This window comes from Silene latifolia, chromosome 2 (assembly GCF_048544455.1).
Source record: "Silene latifolia isolate original U9 population chromosome 2, ASM4854445v1, whole genome shotgun sequence".
NCBI classification, from domain to species: Eukaryota; Viridiplantae; Streptophyta; class Magnoliopsida; order Caryophyllales; family Caryophyllaceae; genus Silene; species Silene latifolia.
This window is the reverse complement of record NC_133527.1, coordinates 173984899-174003662: the sequence shown is the minus strand read 5'-3', so window position 1 is coordinate 174003662 and position 18764 is coordinate 173984899. Positions and strand designations below refer to the sequence as shown.

The 18764-nt window shown below is 40.6% G+C and overlaps 1 protein-coding gene across 1 annotated transcript; it reads left to right on the top strand.

Annotated features, from left to right (window-relative positions):
* Positions 1-747: 747 nt before the first annotated feature.
* Positions 748-3221, top strand: LOC141641655 (uncharacterized). Its single transcript, XM_074450310.1, has 4 exons — positions 748-945; positions 1037-1488; positions 1573-1868; positions 3164-3221. Exons 1-4 carry the CDS (start codon positions 882-884, stop codon positions 3219-3221), a joined length of 870 nt encoding a protein of 289 aa, XP_074306411.1. The 5' UTR covers positions 748-881.
* Positions 3222-18764: the final 15543 nt, after the last annotated feature.

Here is an 18764-nt window from a genome sequence, read left to right as displayed (position 1 = left end):
GGAGCCAAGAAACGTCCCGCATCCCGCAGAGAGTCTGCTGCTGAGCCCGAACCCACGGACATCCAAGAGGAAGAGGTGAGGGAAATTGACCCTCCCGCTCGTCTTTGTGGCTTTCAAGTATCGGGATTCATTTTTACGCTCTTCAATCTCTGGATTCTTCTTTCCCTGAGGAAAACCTACTAAAAACAAACTATGACAAGATTCTAAGGGAGAAGAAAATAATTCCCGAATCTACCGAGGTATGGATCCTCGAGTCTTGTCCATCGGGGCTAACTGGGTATCTCCTGGCTGGTTTTGTATTTTTGAATGGGCGTTCAAAGCGGTCAAGTTGCCTTTTACTCCCTTAATGATTGACACCATTCGTGCTATGGAGGTGTCACCTTTTCAGATTATGCCAATGGTTTGGAAACTTGTCCATTCTATTGAAAATTTATGTGCTAAACATAATCTTGTAATTACTATTAATGATATTAAGGCAGTATATCATATGAAAAATCCTGTTGACGGTCGCTTTAATTTGAGAATAAAATCGAAAATGTCTCCATTAATTACTAACCTGGACTCTGGAGATGATAAAAATTGGGCAAAGACTTTCCTGTTTGTCCGGACTGAGACTCTGGGATCAGGCTTTGATTATCTGAGATATCCTCCCTTGGAGAGTGGTAGGTTCCCTGTACTTTTTATTTTGCAATATATATATTACATGAAATTAATGGATTTTGATTCTTACCTGTGTAATTTTGACGGTTTTTGCAGCTCCTGATTGGAGTTGTGATCCTCTTGATGAGGAAGCTATTTCCAGGATAGAGGCTTTCCTTGCTATTCCTGAGGAGGAGAGGACCTGGCCAGCTAGTTTGGGCAGGGAATTGTTGCCCCGGTATATGAAGACCAAGCTGACTGGGGTCAGAGTACCCATAGGCAAGCCTAGTTCTACTGCTCTTTCCTGTACGTCTTCTGTATGCTTTTATGTTGGCCGTTATCTTCCTGTCGTTCTTTGTTTGATACTCACGTGTATATTCTGTTTTTATATATTCAGTATTTAGGTCTTCTGCTAGGCTGGCCAGCTTTTCTGCAAAGGATTTGAAGGCTGGGGTGGCTAGGATTGCTGAACAGTCCAAGAGCCAGGAGGCTAGTGGAAGTGACAAAACGCTTGATATCCTGATTTTTGATGTTCAGCCTCCTCAAGATCCACCCAGGGTAATGTCACCGGAGATCGTCCAGGCTCAAAAAAGAAAGAGAGAAGATGTTATCCTGGAAGAGGAGGAAGGAGAGAAACAGCCTATCCCGGCTCAGCCACTCAGGAGTATAAGGCAGGTGCCTGCTAGGATTGATGACATGGATGATGCCCGGGCACGGATAGATGAGTTTTCTGCAAAGATGAGCGACCAGCTATTGTCTGCTAGTACCCTTGAGTCGTCTACCAGAGTGGTTTCTATTCTGACTTCTCTTGTAACAAGGGCTGCTGAACTTGCTTCCCAGGCTAGGGAGGTTAGTTGTAAAGGGATATTTTTAATTGTTCATGTGTTTTTTGTTTTGCCTTGTATTTGGCTGATTGATTTTGTATGTATGTAGGGGTTGGATGCCGGGTTGGCTACTGCTTGTCAGCTTAGGGACGCCCAGGCCAGGGTTTCTAGTTTGGAGGAAAAACTGGATAAAGTTAATCGTGACCTGCACACATCCAGGGGTAATGAAGTAGTACTTCAATCTCAGTTGGGGACAGCTAGGGAGTCAACCAGGGCTGCTATAGTTTGTGAGGTGGCTGCGAAAAATGCCGAGAAGGTCGTCAGCCGGAGTTGGAAGGCGAGAAGCGAGGCAATGCAGGATCGGTTGAGGAAGAATGAGGAGCTTGTTCTGCTGAAAAGGAGTTGGTGGAGGCGAGGTTGGCTGATCTTTGCTCAATACATCTTCGGGAAAGGCCGGGTTGATGCTATGAGGGATCCAGAATCTGACCGGGCTAATTGGAATCCGGACCGGGATGAGATAGCTTTGGACGCTCAGTATCCTGATTTGGCTAGTATGGGTCAAGAAGAAGAAGTGGATTCTCCTCCTTCCAAGGCAAAGTCTGGTGACCAGGAAATGGCGGATGATTGTGAGTCGGTTACTGGCTCAAAAATAACTTAGTTTTGTTTTTCTTTTAGGTTTTGGTCTATCCAGGGGGAATGTCCCTGGAATGAATATTTAGAAACATTTTTTTGACCCATCCAGGGGGGATGTCCCTGGAATGGATGTTTTTTAGGTGTGTGGTAAGGCCATTTATTTTGGATGAATAAATATTTGGTCAAATTTTCTTCTTGTGTTTTGAAAAGGTGATGTTGACTTGTCTCATGGATCTCGCCGCTTATTCGACCGATCGGCCGCTTTTTGTCTTGGATCTGGCCAGTTTAATGTGTTATGGGTGGGGTTGTTGCCTGTCTGGAGGGCTTATGTCCCTTGCCTGTCTGGAGGGCTTATGACCCATTTATGTCATACAGTCCAGGAATAGATTTTCCAGGTTTGTATGTTATGTTGAGCTCAGTATTATAAGGCCTGTTTTGCAACTGAATTTTGGATATCAGCTGGGTATTAGTTAAATGTTGGTGGGGGTAGCCCCCAATCTTCAAGATTTATTTTAAATAAAATGCAGTATGTAAAAACAAGTATTGAAGATTCTACTTGGTAAAGATATGGGAACATAGATTAGTACTTTGGCACGCAATTTTTTTGAAGAAATCATATATTGCATTTATTCACGTAATGGCAAGTATCATACATGTAATTTCATATCTAGCTAGGCAGGAAATGTGAACACGAAAATTATACCTGAACCGGGAGATATATTTTATATGTGAAATAATTTTAGGTGTGCAATGTTCCAAGCTCTTGGGATCATCTCGCCTTCCAGGGTTTGTAATCTGTATGCTCCCTGGCCGACTATTGAGTCAATTAGGTAGGGACCTTCCCAGGTTGGGGCCAATTTGCCAGCATTCTTTTCTTTTGTGTTTTGGAATACTTTCCTGAGGACAAGGTCTCCTACCCTGAATACCCTGGCTTTGATAGTCTTGTTGTAGCTTCTTGCAACTCTTTGCTGATATGCTGCTAATCTGATGTTTGCTGCATCTCTTAGCTCTTCTGTTAAGTCCAGGCTATCTTCCATTAGAGGTATATTGTTTGTTGTTGTGTTCAGGCTACATCTGGCTGATGGGATGTCCACCTCAGCCGGGATTACTGCTTCACATCCATAGACCAAGGAGTAGGGGGTTTGGCCAGTGGATGTTTTAGGCGTGGTTCTGTCAGCCCAAAGGACCAGGGGGAGCTCTTCAGCCCATCTACCTTTTCTTCTTTCCAGCTTTTTCTTTATGCAGCTGATTACCACTTTATTACTGGATTCTGCCTGACCGTTAGCTTTTGGATATCCTGGTGTGGATGTTACCAGATTGATGTTCCATTGAGCACAGAAGGTTGCTGTTCTTTTTGCCACAAATTGTGTGCCATTGTCGCATACTATTTCAGAGGGGATGCCATATCTACATATGATGTTGTGTTTGATGAATGCTATGACATCTTTCTCCTTGACTTGCCTGTATGATTCAGCTTCTATCCACTTGGAGAAGTAATCAGTCATTGCTAGCATGAAAACTTTCTGTCCGGGTGCTTGAGGTAGTTTTCCTACTATATCCATGCCCCACTTCATAAATGGCCAGGGTGCGGATATGGAATGTAATTCTTCAGATGGCTGATGGATATATGGTCCGTGAATCTGACAAGCTTTGCATTTAGAGCTAAAATCCAGGCAATCGGCTCTCAAGGTAGGCCAATAATAACCTGTTCTGAGTACTTTGCTTGCCAGGCTTCTTCCACCTTTGTGATTTCCACAGTATCCTTCATGGATTTCTGATAATATCTGCTCAGCTTCCTGTGGTTCCAGGCATCTGAGGTACGGCCCGGCCTGCGATTTCTTAAAAAGCACGTTGTCAATAATAGTATATGAAGCAGCTTTTATTTTTAGTGCTCTGGCATCTTGTTTTAAGGTAAGGATTCCCTGTTGTAGCCAGTCATAGTAAGGTTTTGTCCAAGAATTAGCAATATAGATTGGGAAACTTTCATCTTGTTTATTTATTGCAGGTTCTAATAAATGCACGATGGGTATTTTGTCGAAGTCAAGGGGACTAAAGTTGGATCCTAGGCCGGCTAGGGCATCGGCCTGGTATTCAAATCCCAGAATTTGGTCAATATTAAAATTTCTAAATTTTTCTTTTAAAATTCGGACAATGTCCAGATAAAGTATCATTTTGGAGTCTTTTGCAGTATATATCCCATTTACTTGGTTGGAGATAAGAAGGGAATCAGTACGTACCTTTAGGTTTTGCACACCAAGGTCGATACATACCTTTAATCCGGCTATCAGGGCTTCATATTCTGCCTCATTGTTGGTGGCCTCAAATGCACAGCTTATAGCCTGTACTATCTTATCCCCCTGTGGCGATTTTAGTACTAACCCCAGTCCTGTGCCCCTCATGTTGGCTGCACCATCGACAAATAGGGTCCATTCTAGGTCTGTTTGGTCGCTGGTCAGTTTATTCACTTCTTTTATTAGGTCGGGTTCTAGGGTCGGACTAAAATCAGCCACAAAATCAGCTAATGCTTGTGACTTAATTGCTGTCCTTGGCTCAAATGTTATATTGTATGTGCTTAGCTGGACTGACCATTTGCACATTCGTCCGGACAATTCTGGTTTCCTAAGTACAGACTTGATATGGAGATTGGTTCTGACTATTATAGGGTGACTTTCAAAATATGGTCTCAATTTTGTGCAACTCATGATTAAAGCTAAAACATATTTTTCAAGTAGACCATACCTGATCTCTGCATCCAGTAGACTTTTACTTACATAATAGACAGGTCTTTGTTGTCCGTCCGCTTCTTTGACCAGGACTCGCACCGATGCTAGCTTTCGGATGACGATAGATATACTTGTCGGGGGTTCATCTTTGACTGGTTTTGCCAGCAAGGGGGGAGAGGATAGATATATTTTCAGGTCTTCAAAGGCAGCGTGATGATCAGGAGTCCATTGAAAGTCCTTGTTCTTCCTTAGCAGGTTATAAAACGATTTGCATCTTTCTGATGATCTTGAAATGAATCTGTTCAGGGCTGCTATTCTTCCAGTCAGCTTTTGTATGTCTTTGACTGTTTTTGGTGGTTCTAGCTCCAGGATAGCTTTGATCTGTTCAGGGCTGGCTTCTATTCCTCTTTTTGTCACCATGTAGCCCAGAATTTGCCTCTTGAGACTCAAGTGGCATTTTTGTGGGTTGAGCTTCATATTGAATTTTTCCAATATTTGAAAGGCTACTTCCGGTCTTTGACGTGGTCTTCGCCTTTTTTTTGATTTGACTACCATGTCATCTATGTAGACTTCCATGGTGTCTCCTATCTGGTCTTTGAACATCATGTTGACTAGCCTTTGGTAGGTTGCACCTGCATTTTTTAATCCAAAGGGCATAGCAGTATAACAATATATACCTCTTTCAGTGATGAAAGCTGTGCTTTCCTGGTCCGCTGGGTGCATTTTTATCTCGATTGAATCCGAGGCATCCATGAATGTCAACATTTCGTGGCTGCGGTGGCATCTACCATTGCGTCGATGTGTGGTAGGGGAAATGGATCTTTTGGGCAGGCTTTGTTTAAGTCGGTGTAATCTACACAGACTCTCCATTTGCCATTTTTCTTTTGGAGGACTACCACGTTTGCAAGCCGGTCGGGTATATTACTTCCCGATCATTCCCATGTCCAGGAGCTTGTCAACTTCTTGGTTGATGATTTCATGCCTCTCTGCAGCAAATTTTCTTCTCTTTTCTTTGTACGCTTAAAGGATTTGTCAATGTTCAACTTATGAGTAATAACATCAGCATCTATACCAGTCATATCAAAATGTGACCAAGCAAAACAAGACATTTTAGTTTTGAGAAAGTGACCAGATTTGGTCCGATTGAGTCGGTGCATCCGACCCTACAAGTACTTTCCTGTCAGGGAATTCTGGGTCTAATGTGACTTCTCCTGTTTCCATCTGTGTTTGTGCTATATATTCTTCCCTGACAGGTGACTTTAATTGCTATGCAAGGGACTTACCTGACTTTGAGGGTTTCAAAGCCTGAGTGTAGCATTCCTGAGCCGTCCTTTGTTCTCCTCTGATGGTGGTTATCCCCCATTCTGTTGGAATTTTCACGCATTGATGGTATGTTGATGGGATTGCTTTGACATTGTGGATCCATGGTCTACCCAGGATTACATTATACGAGGATAGGCAATCCATTACTCCAAATCTCTCATATGAAGCCACGCCTTCCACATAGGTAGGCAAGCTGATTTCTCCCAAGGTGTTCTTTGTTTCTCCACTGAATCCAACCAGGACGCTGGATTTCTTGATGATCTTCCCTTCGTCTATCTTCATAGCTTTAAGGACGTCAAGCATCACCAGGTTGATTGAGCCGCCTCCGTCTATCGGATTCTTGACACCTTTCTTTGTGCCGATTTGCATGGTGATTACCAGGCTGTCATGGTGTAGATCTGATATTCCTTGCAGATCCGAGTCATCAAAGGTAATAGCAAGAAACGGCTTGGGCCTGGGAGGAGGTTGGAGTCTGGATTCCCTGGATATTCTTTTGGCGGCTGAGCTGGTCAGTCCACAGATTTCTGATCCTCCATTTATGAATTTGACTTCATAGATGGGAGGAGGAGGAGAAGGATCTCTCCTGCTTCCTGGGTCTCTCTTGTTTTGTCCTTCATCTTTGTTCTTTGGCTGCTGGATTATGTCTTTTAAGTAGCCTTTCTTTAGAAGATATGCCACCTGTTTCCTGAGCTGGATGCATTCTTCTGTGGTGTGTCCGATGTCCTGATGGAAGTCACACCATCTTGTTGGATCTTTCCTGGGGTTATCGGATTTCTTTGGCCATCTGACTGTATCTCCCAGGTTTTCCAGGCGTTTGATTAATCCTGCAGTATTAATAGAGAAGTTATATTCCGGAATAGTTGGAAGGCTAGAAAGGTTACCTTTATGTTCTTGTGCCATATTGACTTGGATCGTTCGGGCCTGGAATAGGGTGCTGATCTGGGATTGCCTCCTTTCTGGTAGGAGCTTTTCCTGTTAGTATGTCCATAGCCTTGCTTTCCTCCGGATGAGTTCGTCCTGAAGTTGAGGTCTTCTTCTAATCTGACATGCTCTAAGGCGATGGATTGAACAGTGGCAAAGGTTGGACATGCTTTCTTGGTCGATCTGCATAGATGTCGCCAAGTAGGACTCCTTGTCTGAATGCTTCTACCGCTTTTCTTCATCGCATCCGGGAATGGCCACCTTTTCTTTGACAAATCGGCCAGAATTCTTTGAGAGATTCTTCAGGAAGTTGTTTTACCCTGAACAGTTCTTTGGGTCTCTTGGCCATATCTCTGCTTGCTTGCGAATTGTTGATTGAAGGCATTGATCAATTCCGCAAAATTCTTGATACCTCCATTTGGGAGATTGATGAACCATTGTAATTGCTCCGGTCGGGGTTGTGCCAAAGCCTTTGCACATGCAGACTTGCCTGAGTTCACTGGGTATTGAGGCGGCCAACATTTTTTGTTTGAATATGGCAACATGATTTTGTGAATCGGAGGTTCCATCATAAGTTCTCATGGATGGAACAAAATTTCTTGGGGAGATCAATCTTTGCAATTTCATCTCGCAAAGGGTGAATCTCGCAAAGTCATCAACTTCTACTTCAGCCACGAGTCCGGCACTCCGGGTATATTTTCTATTTTGTTGTGGAGTTTTTGGATTTCTGAAGCATAGCCATCATTATTCTTTGCTTGATTTTGTTTGTCTCATCATTGGGAATGGTTGGAGTGCCGGATAATGTGTCCTTCTCCGGGGTTCCAAAATTAGAGAAGTCAATGTTTTTGATAATGGATGAGAATGGGGTTCCTGGTTCGAATCTAGTCTTGGAGCCCGAAGCCTGATTTTCCAATTTCTTCTTCAGGCTAGACTCAGATTTCTTCAGCCTATTGATTTCTGCTTCAGCCTGAGCTGCCTTCTCTTGGATTGTTTCCAATTCTTTGATTTTGGCCAGGGCAGCCGCTAATTGTTGTTCTGCGGTGAGTTCCACCATTTTTGTGTGTGAATATTAAATGAAAGATGATAAGGAGAATTTTATTGGTTGAAGAACTAGATGCCCCACGGTGGGCGCCAATTGTTTTAGCAGGATTTTCTTTGTACGGATCCGGCTTTATTAAAGAGTAATTTGGGTATCTAGTTCTATATGTTAGGAATGATATGAGTGAATAACAAAGGAAGAATTAAGTATGAGAAGTAACGTTTTTTATTATCTTGATAAGCTGAGTACAATATTATGTATATCTGAGTATTCAGGAGTAAAAAGAGATAAAGTATAAGATAATCAACTAAAAAATTGAATGCCTTTACAATTGTTTAGATTCTACTATTTATAGTTCTCAAATGATAACGTTGGATTGATCTTCAACGTTCCCCTCTTTTGTTGGAGCTGTTACCGGATTAGTAGGGCACGCTCCCTATTAATTCGCTTGACCCGTTCTATCCTCAACCAATCTATAGCTTTTCCCGTCTTGATTCATAGATGATGTAGTCTCATGGTTTGGACTTGGTCTTCCTTGAAAATAGGGCACGATTTATTGGCCCATACAACTGTATTTCTGACTTATCTTCTCAATCCAACTTATTTGAATACTCGCAAAGTTATTCTGTATTTACCATCAAGCCTTTCTGCCAGGATTTAGTAGCCTTCTTGTTGTGATGTTCTTTAACGGCTTTATAGTAGTAAGACTTGTCCGGTTCTAGGTTGCCTTAATCAGCCTAGTAGGGTCGGACTAGCCTATGATCAGAGCAGGCTAAACTGGGCCTAACAATTATATACTTCCAATACTTCACAGAAAAAGATCTTCGCCAAATTATTTCCACGTTTATGTATATAAATACATACCAACACACAATTCATTTCTACACACTACCGAACAAATCATCATACAAATCTAATATCTAAACTGAAAAATGGCCCAAACAAACACCGTCACTACATCCATGACCTCAAAGACCACCCCTGTTGTAACACCCCGTAAATTTGAAGACCTTTATTATATTTTAGAAGTAATATTTTAATCTATTTTAATTTAATATTAATTTATTTGAAATAAAATTTATTTGATAAAATATAATCTTATTTTATTTTGAAGAAATGTAATTATTTTTTATAGTTTAGAAATGTTTAAAAGTGATTTAAACTATATTTAAACCTTTTCCTTTGATAAAATAGATTTCGGATAAAAGTCGTAAAATTCGGATTTTCCCATTTCTTACGGTAGTTGGGTAAACGAGTTTGGATATTGGGCATATGAGTACTTAATCTTTTAGTAAAATCGTTTTTAAGAACTTTAATATTCTCGGAAATCGCGTTCGACGAATATTTCTAATTACCGTCGAAGCAAACCCCAAAACGTAAACAAATGACCCATCTCCCCATGCCTTTTGGCTGGCCACCTACCCTCCATTGTCCCCTCTTTCAATTCTCATTTTCTCCATAATTCACTCTCTCTCTTCCTTTCATCAAACACCAAATTCATCTCAAAAATCCTCCTTACAATCCCTAAATCCACCATAAATCCTTTATTTCTCCACCAAATCTCATAAAAATTATATATTTGGAATCCTCTCTTCAATCCTCATCTACTAGTAAGCTTTATTTTCATTTCCCCCAATTTTGTTTTAAGACTCATCTTTTAGGGTTTTCGAATTTAAGCTTAATAATTGTGTTTTTGTTGTTCTTATAGGTGAAGAATTTGAAGATGAGTTAGGTGACTCATATGTGACTGAAGATGAAGAGTAATTTTGGGTTTTAGAAGTTTTCTCAAGTTATTACTTATCTCTTTGCTAGTTTAAAGTAACTATTCCGAGTTACTCGACGATTTAATGTCACATAGTAGTTGTATTTGTTGTTTGTTGTTGTTTGAGACGATCTTGTTGATAAATGAATGAATGGAGTAAGATGAGTATGCTTATGTTTAATTTATGTTACCCATTTGTATATTATTGTTTGGGACAAATTTGGATGAGGAATTATGTGTTGTGACAAGTTCGTGTTTTGGCTGGAACGCGTCAGTACCGGACCGAGACGGTTTCCAATGTTTCCAAAAATATGACAGATTGAACGGAATCGAAAAATTAGGTGGTTTAGCCACTTGAACCACTCAATTCGGAGTCCGTATAAGTAAATGGCGTCGTTTTATCGATTAAAAATTTATAGAAAAGTTTACCCTTGTGTGAGACGGTTATTTATGCTACTCCCTCCTATTCACTATATTCTTCCCTTTTCCTTTTTGCACAAGAAATAAGAGAGTGAATTTGGACCACACAAAATACACTACCCCACATGCAATTTAATTTGGACCACACAAATCAACCCAAAAAAGGAAATAGGGAAGAAAACCCGAATAATCCGAATAAGGAAATAGGGAAGAATATAGTGAATAGGAAGGAGTATTTTATTATGCGAGAATATTGTTGATTTAGTTATTTTGTAAGTTGGAATGTTTTCTTTATGTTGATAGTTTTTCACATGATAGAAATTGGAAACGGCATGAGAATGATATTGTGATGAATTTTGTTATTTGGGCCAAAGTAGGCCAAGACTCTGAGCTGGGCCAGATTCACCGAACGAGTTTGGTCAAACTAGGTTTAAACCGGTCAGCCTCGATTTGACCGATGACCCGTCGTGGGACTAGGGTCGAGGGTTCGTCTTTGAGGTGAGATTGGTTGTTATTGGATGTTTTATGTTATGCCTTGAAATTTGTAATTATCATTTCACATGTTGGTTGTTGGATGCTTTGGATGCCTTATGCTTGAGTCTTGTTGCCTCTTTGCCATTTTAGCTTGTTCTCATGGATTATGGTACTGTTGGTTAGCTGGAATTTGGATCATTATTGATATTGGAGATATTGTTGGATTGTCAGCTGAATATGCTCTTGCGTAGCCTTTCATATGCTAGGGTGTGTATGATCATTTGTGTGTGCAAGTTTGGACTCTTTGCCCCTCTTATAGTTAATTGGGTGTCCTACTTGTCTTGTGTGGTGTGGGCTAAAGTATTCAAGTTGGGACTAGGTCCTAGGTGAGTATTTCGGCCTTCGTCATAGATAGGCCATTATAGTCTTTGACGAGTATATGTTCACCGCTTAATAGCCTTTGTGTCTTAGCTTGGTGGGTTTATATCCAAGTTAGGGCATGACCTCCTGACGTACTCTTAGAAGTATGTGGTCAGCTTAAGTACTAGCCAACCCTTTGGTGGACTCCTTAGGGGTACTCATGTGTTGTTATTATGGGTCTTGGATGCGGTATTTTTCCGCATGTCGCTAGGTCTACGCAGGTTTAGGATTAGGGTGTTTACCTTACCTCGTGGTATAGACTCGAGTTACAGAGTGACTATTGACTGTCCTAAGAACTTATGCCTGTCTCTAGATATATTGTCCTTTCTTGTTTGATGATTCTATGAATCATAGAAGGTGAGATGCAAGCCGGCTATGGTTGATAGAGTTTGGATTCCTGGATATTATGTGATTCACATGATAGTGTAGTATGAGTCGGTCTAGTATTCACATGCTAGGATTATGTGTTGTTATATTGTTGTTCACATGATAAGCACGATTGTCTAGCATCTATATGCTAAGGCTATGTGTTATTCATATTCATATTCTTATGTTTACATGTTATATTAATTATGACATTTCGTGGCTGGGAGAACTCGGAGTTACTCCCCACTGACTGTGGCTTTCGTATTTGTATAAAATGCGATTGACAGGTAGGTGATGCATATATGGGGTACATGGACGAGCTAGCGAGCAAAGTAACCTTGGGACCTAGAGTGGCTTTATTTTATTGTGACCCTTAAACACTTTTTATGTCATATACTTTTTAGGGACATATGTCTCCCTTTTTTCATATTTGGGTTGTATAACTTTGTTTCGCGACTTTAGCGATATTTTATGTATAAGATTTATTTTAGACCTTGCATGTTTGACACCTTCCCATTTGGATATTTTTATAACAGGTTCAGGTTTCGTTTTCGGTTTTAAAAATTACAGGTTTTTACCCAAATGAACCTATTACAAACATATCCATGCAGTTTTTATCTAGAATTACGTGTTTACTTTTCCACGATGAATGAGGGTGTCACACCTGTGACATCCACCATCAGTCAACTAAAACCAAATGTGAGAAACCAAACATTGCTTGCTAGAGTCGTCCGCAAATGGTATCGGCCTGGTTTTATTATCCCGAACCAGCATGCAACTATTGAAATTCTATTACTGGACATTGGGGTAATTTTTTTGCTTAATTTTTGCTAGATTGATATGTTGATAATGGTGATTATTTTGATCTCTAAATTATTGTACAGAAAAATATCATTCAAGCAACGGTGCGAAAACTAATAGTCGACCGATTTAACCCATGAATAGTGGAAGGTGTTGCATACAAAATAACTGGATTTAAAGTGGCTGAAATCAATGGATCAGAAGTTGAAACCCCTCAACCATTTCGTCTGTACTTTGAATTTGGCCCCTTAGTTTTACAATCACCGAACTCTCCAATCCCTAGGTATAGATTTTCATTCCAGGAATTCGGTGGTATAATTGCCAATGACTCTCTAGATAAGCATTTCATAGGTACATTTTATTACTCATCCATACGACATATGTATGACTCATACGACAATAGAATTAAAAAATGTAACTGACAATTACTTTCAATGAAGATGTTGTTGGCCAGTTTGTTGGAGTTGGAGAACTCAAGAAAACTACAGTGTGATGTCTTCCCGGGACTTGTTTAACCTGTTGGAGAACTCAAGAAAACTACAGGGGGGCATCCAATTAAGACGGTCAAACAAACTGGCCAACAACATCTTCACTGAAAGTAATTGTCAGTTACATTTAATTCTAATTGTCGTATGAGTCATACATATGTCGTATGGATGAGTAATAAAATGTACCTATGAAATGCTTATCTAGAGAGTCATTGACAATTATATCACCGAATTCCTAGAATGAAAATCTATACCTAGGGATTGGAGAGTACGGTGATTGTAAAACTAAGGTGCCAAATTCAAAGTACAGACGAAATGGTTGAGAGGTTTGCAACTTCTGATCCATTGTTTTCAGCCACTTCCATTTATTTTGTATGCAACACCTTCCACTATTCTTGGGTCAAATCGGTCGACTATTAGTTTTCGCACCGTTGCTTGAATGATATTTTTTTGTACAATAATTTAGAGATCAAAATAATCACCATTATCAACATATCAATCTAGGAAAAATTAAGCAAAAAAATTACCTCAATGTCCAGTAATAGAATTTCAATAGTTGCATGTTGGTTCGGGATAATAAAATCAGGCCGATACCATTTGCGGACGACTCTAGCAAGCAATGTTTGGTTTCTCACATTTGGCTTTAGTTGACTGATGGTGGATGTCACTGGGGTGGTCTCTGAGGTCTTGGATGTGGTGAGGGTGTTTTTTTGGGCCATTTTTCAGCTTAGATATTAGATTTTTATGATGATTTGTTTGGTAGTGTGTAGAAATGAATTGTGTGTTGGTATGTATTTATATACATAAACGTGGAAATAATTTGGCGAAGATCTTTTTCTGTGAAGTATTGGAAGTATATAATCATCATAGAAATCTCGAAATATATAATGATAAGTATATAATCATCATAGGAATCTCGAAATATATAATCATCATAGAAACTATAATGATAAGAATATAATTATCATAGAAATCTCGAAATATGAATATAGTATCATAATAATATAATCATCATAGAAACCTCGAAATATATAATCACCATAGAAACTATATAATGAATATATAATCATAGAAATATATATATATATATATATATATATATATATACATATATATATATATGAGATGTGATCTCGAAATATAATATGTGAGATGCCGTTCTTTTTCATCTATTATTATGACTTTTATAAATTTTGTTTTCTTGTTTATATTCTCATACTCATAATACTCATAATTTGTTTCCTTATTTATATTGCCGCACAAAATCAAATGCAAAAGGATATGAATATGAATTGTCTATTACACAAATCACGCTTAATTGACGTTCTAATTGAAAGATATCTTGATTAGCAAATTAGGAATTTTTTTGGTGTATGTTCTAAATGACGTTGTAATTGAAAGATTTTTTGGTTTGCAAATTAGGAATTTTTTTTGGTGTCTGAAAAAGATTTGACGTATGTTGGACGTTTTTTTGGTTAGCATATTAGGAAATAAAAAATTTGGACGGAATTTGAATATTTGGTTAGCATATTATGAAAGATTTCTTGTGATTTTGAAAAATATTTGATTATGTTTATATTTTTTTGGTCAGCATATTTGGAAATAAAAAATTCAGTCTATTGATTTCAATGATTTGGACATCATATCCTATGTCCTATGTAAAAAACCAATCCAATATTGCTGAATTGCTTGAGATCTTACTTTAGTGTAACTATAAGTTGCCACATAATTTTTGGTTGCTTGATATGCTGTCATGTCAGCGGGCCACTTAGGAGAATAATATCATACTATATACTCCGTATTAATCTTCTATATTATCGCTGACATGTCATGATAATAAAACACTAAAGATTACATGTCACATTTATAGACATCAACAAAAAAAAAAACATCAGACTAAATTTTTTAAAAAATCATAAATCACTGGTTATTGGCATTCACAAATAAATTCTTCTTATTGAAATAGATAATTGATAAATCATTATTTATTTCCATAAATATCATTTTTAAAATATCCTTTTTTTCTGCTTTTAGTGATTCCTTAATGTTTACTAACCATCTATAAAGATAAAAAAACAAAATATTAAAGTATAATAAATTATGGACTATATTTAAAATTCTTATCGTAAGAAAAATTGCGGATTTTTTTAAAAAATTCTTATATTGATGATATTCTTCCAAAAAATAAACGCACTCTTAACCATGTCATATTTACGGTCTCATATTGTACAACGATTCAGTGATGTGAAAAGACACAACTTATTTGTAAAAATAAACAGACTTATTGTGTGAGATGTGAATAGTTGAGATCGTCTTACTCTATAATTTGTTAATAATTATTTTACATGCATCATGATGATTATTTTTCGGTGAATTTTTAATGTGTATACAAGGGTAGAAGGGTGGGCTTCCAGTAAATGGATTATACATCCGATGTACTACCACAAGTTTTATAGTTTCTGAGCATCATAATAAAGTTTCTGAGTTTTGTTTTAAAAATTATGAGTGTTACTATAAAAATTTTGAGTTCATTCACTAAAACATTAAGCTCAAAAATCTATGATAAAACTCAAAAACATTACATATAAACTTAGTTAAATTTAAGTTTGACGTAAAAATAAAATAAAATAAAGTCTAACTTATAAACATTAATAAGTTAAAAAAAAATACACATATGCTCAAAATCAAATAAAGTTTGAGGTACGAAGCTCATAAAAAATACATATATGCTCAAAAACAAGTAAAATGTGAGGTAATACATCCGATGTATGTTTTTTTTCTCGTGGGCTTCCTACCATTATAAGTGGTGTTTTACTTTAACTAATAATATGGACTATGGCGTAATTGTCATCTATTGTTTTCCCCAGTAATATTTTTTACCATTTAAGCAGGGTTATATATCCTCTATGTTGACTAAATGTATGTCTCAGTGAACCTATCAAACGGGTATGTGGGGTCGGGTCATACAAGTCGGGTTAAAATATGGGTCAGATCAAATATGGGTCAAGTCATACAGATCACGGGTCGGGTTAGATCATACGGGTCACAAATTAGTATCTATAAATTAGAAAAATATTTTTAAAAACTAAAACATATTTAATATTAATATTTTTGATGGGACATATTCTGCACCCGCTGACCGAGTCAACATATTGAGCAAGGTCAAAGCCAAAAGACAGCAAGTCAACGTATTAACAGCCTAACCGACCAAGCCTGTCAGCCTGTCACTTGGGTCTCGGCTCGGCAACTAGCCGGCCGAGAGGCATATCCGCGTACTCACATCCAAGTCCCCTCGGCATGGAGTCAACCAGGCCCGTCGGCCTGCCATGGGTCCATCGGCCGAAGGTAAGACAGTCTTTCCACCTGCTAGCCACTTGGCCACTTGGCCATTACGTGACAAAAGGTGAAAGTCTATAAATACTCCACTTCTCTCATTGAGAAAAGGATCCCAAAACTATCTGAAAAACACCTATTAATCTGGTATAAACTCCCTTATCTCTCTACAATATACTTTGCCAAGTAACACACAACTTATCTCTTTAAGTTTACTGACTTGAGCGTCGGAGTGAGTTCGCTCGGTACCAAGCCGAGCCCTCAGTTTGTTCATTGTTGCAGGAGAGAGCGAAAGGAAGAGACAAGCGAAAAGACGTCATTCTACAAGCTCACGTGGTCACAAATCCTGCTCCGGAATTACACCCGGAACAATTGGCGCCGTCTGTGGGGATAGATACTAAAAGCTAGTCACCTCCCTTACAAAAAAAAAAAAAAAAAACAAAACAAAACCATTCAAAGAGCTAAGAAGATGTCAAAACAACAAGAAATGATCGTGAGTGACGAAACTGCATTCTACCAGGATGACACGTTCCCTAATTCTGAAATCGGGCAGTCCCCCACTGGCCGAGTCATAGAACCGGCGTACGGGATGCCAAGAGAGCCAGAAACACCGCTGCCGACCGGCCAAGTCACTGTCATGGGACATGTGGTCGATGCAGCCAAACTAAAGCTATTCCTGGACCTGATGGGTAGTACGCCGATCACCCCCGCCGCAACGACGGTGACGGCAGCGCACCCACAGTTGACCAGGGCCCATAAAGTAACCCCGAACAACTTATCCGGGGCGATACAAGGAGCCGTGCATACTAGGACGCCGGCGGAGCCCATGGTGCCAGTGGCAGACCTAAGTCCTTCCCTCACTCGCGGGAGGACAGCGTCGCCGCGGCAACAACGAGGCCCGCCCCGAAGAAATGAAAGAAGTCCGACTCTCCAAAGTCGGACAACAAGAAGCCCTTCCCGCCAGATGGAGAGAAGCGGGACTAAGGTTGCGAGGAGCCGATCGCCGCGTGTCATTCGACACGTGGTCAGACAGCCCCTCAGTGCCTATGTCCTCGAAGTCTCTGTGCCGACTAAACTAAAGTTGCCGCCTCTATCATACAAAGGGGATAGCGACCTAACCGACCATGCCGAGGCTTTCGAGTCGTACATGTTGGTATGGGAGCAGCCTGATGAGGTATGGTGCCGAGTCTTCCCAACGACACTGCATGGGATGGCCCAGAGTTAGTACAAGGGGCTACCTAATGGCTCGGTATACTGTTATGCCGACCTAAGGGATAACTTCATAGCCCAGTACGCCTGCAACAAGAGAAGGTCCGTGGAAACATCTGATCTCCTCACTATCCGACAGGGGAAGGACGAGTCTCTCCGAAGCTACGTGAAGAGATTCGACGCAAAGGTTCAACAGATCCGAGAGCTGAACACCGAACTGGCGGCCTTCGCACTAATGAAAGGCCTCCCAAAAGGCGAGTTCAAAAACGACCTGATCAAGTGCGAGGACCTCAACCTAGACACCGCCAGGAAAATGGCCGACCGAGCCGTAAAGGTGGAGGACTATCACAAGACCTGGGTAGGCCACAGCGAATCTGGGCACCCAGAGAGGAAGAGCCGCCGGGACAACGTTGATGAAGGTCGCCGTGACGTGAATAGGTCACGGCCTGAGAGATTTAATAGGAAACAGAACTCGGCGGGCGCCGGGGGGAGTTCGGGACCATACACCCAGAAGCGGTACAGCAGTCTCACCCCCCCTGGTCAAATCACCGGCCGAGGTCTTTGCCCTAAGCAAGAATGAAGGGCAGAAATGGGCAAGGCCCCCCAAGGCGACGGGGGACGACGACCTTAGCCAGTTTTGCGATTACCATGGCCAAGCCGGCCATAAGACCGACAACTGTCGGCATCTGAAGAACGCCATCGAGGAGCTGATCCGAAAGAGGGCCCTCAGCAAGTATGTAGCTCGAGGCCCAGAAACAAGCTCCGACGGGGCGAATAGAAAATCAGTATTCCAGCGAATGAGAGTGATCCAGGTTGTCATCGGGGGGAACGAGAACGGTGGGTCAGCTAATGGGCACAAACGGCACCTGAATGAGCTATACCAAGCCATCAACTTTGTGCCCAAAACAGCGATCCCCGCTTCCACAATCCCCGATATAACCATTGGGAAGAAGGACTACGAGGGAGTCGTCGCTCCGCACAGCGACCCGCTTGTAGTCCACCTAGACATAGCCAACCACTTGGTCAAAAGGTGCCTGATTGACACAGGCGCCTACACAAACATCATGTTCAGGGAGTGCTTTCTCAATCTCGGTCTGAAGATTGAAGACATGAGCCCCTGCACCAACCCGCTATACAGCTTCTCTGGGGCCGGCCTGGTACCCCTGGGGTCAATCAAACTGCCGGTGATGTTTGGCCAAGCCGATGCGGCCAAGAATGTTTTATCTGAGTTCATGGTCATTGATGGCTCGTCTGCCTACAATGTTCCCATAGGCCGAGTCACTTTGAGCGAGGCCGATGCAGTGATGTCCATCCGGGCCCTGACATTGATGCATGTCTCGGACCGGGGGGAAGCGCAAAAGCTCGTCTCAAAGGACGAAAGAGACGAAA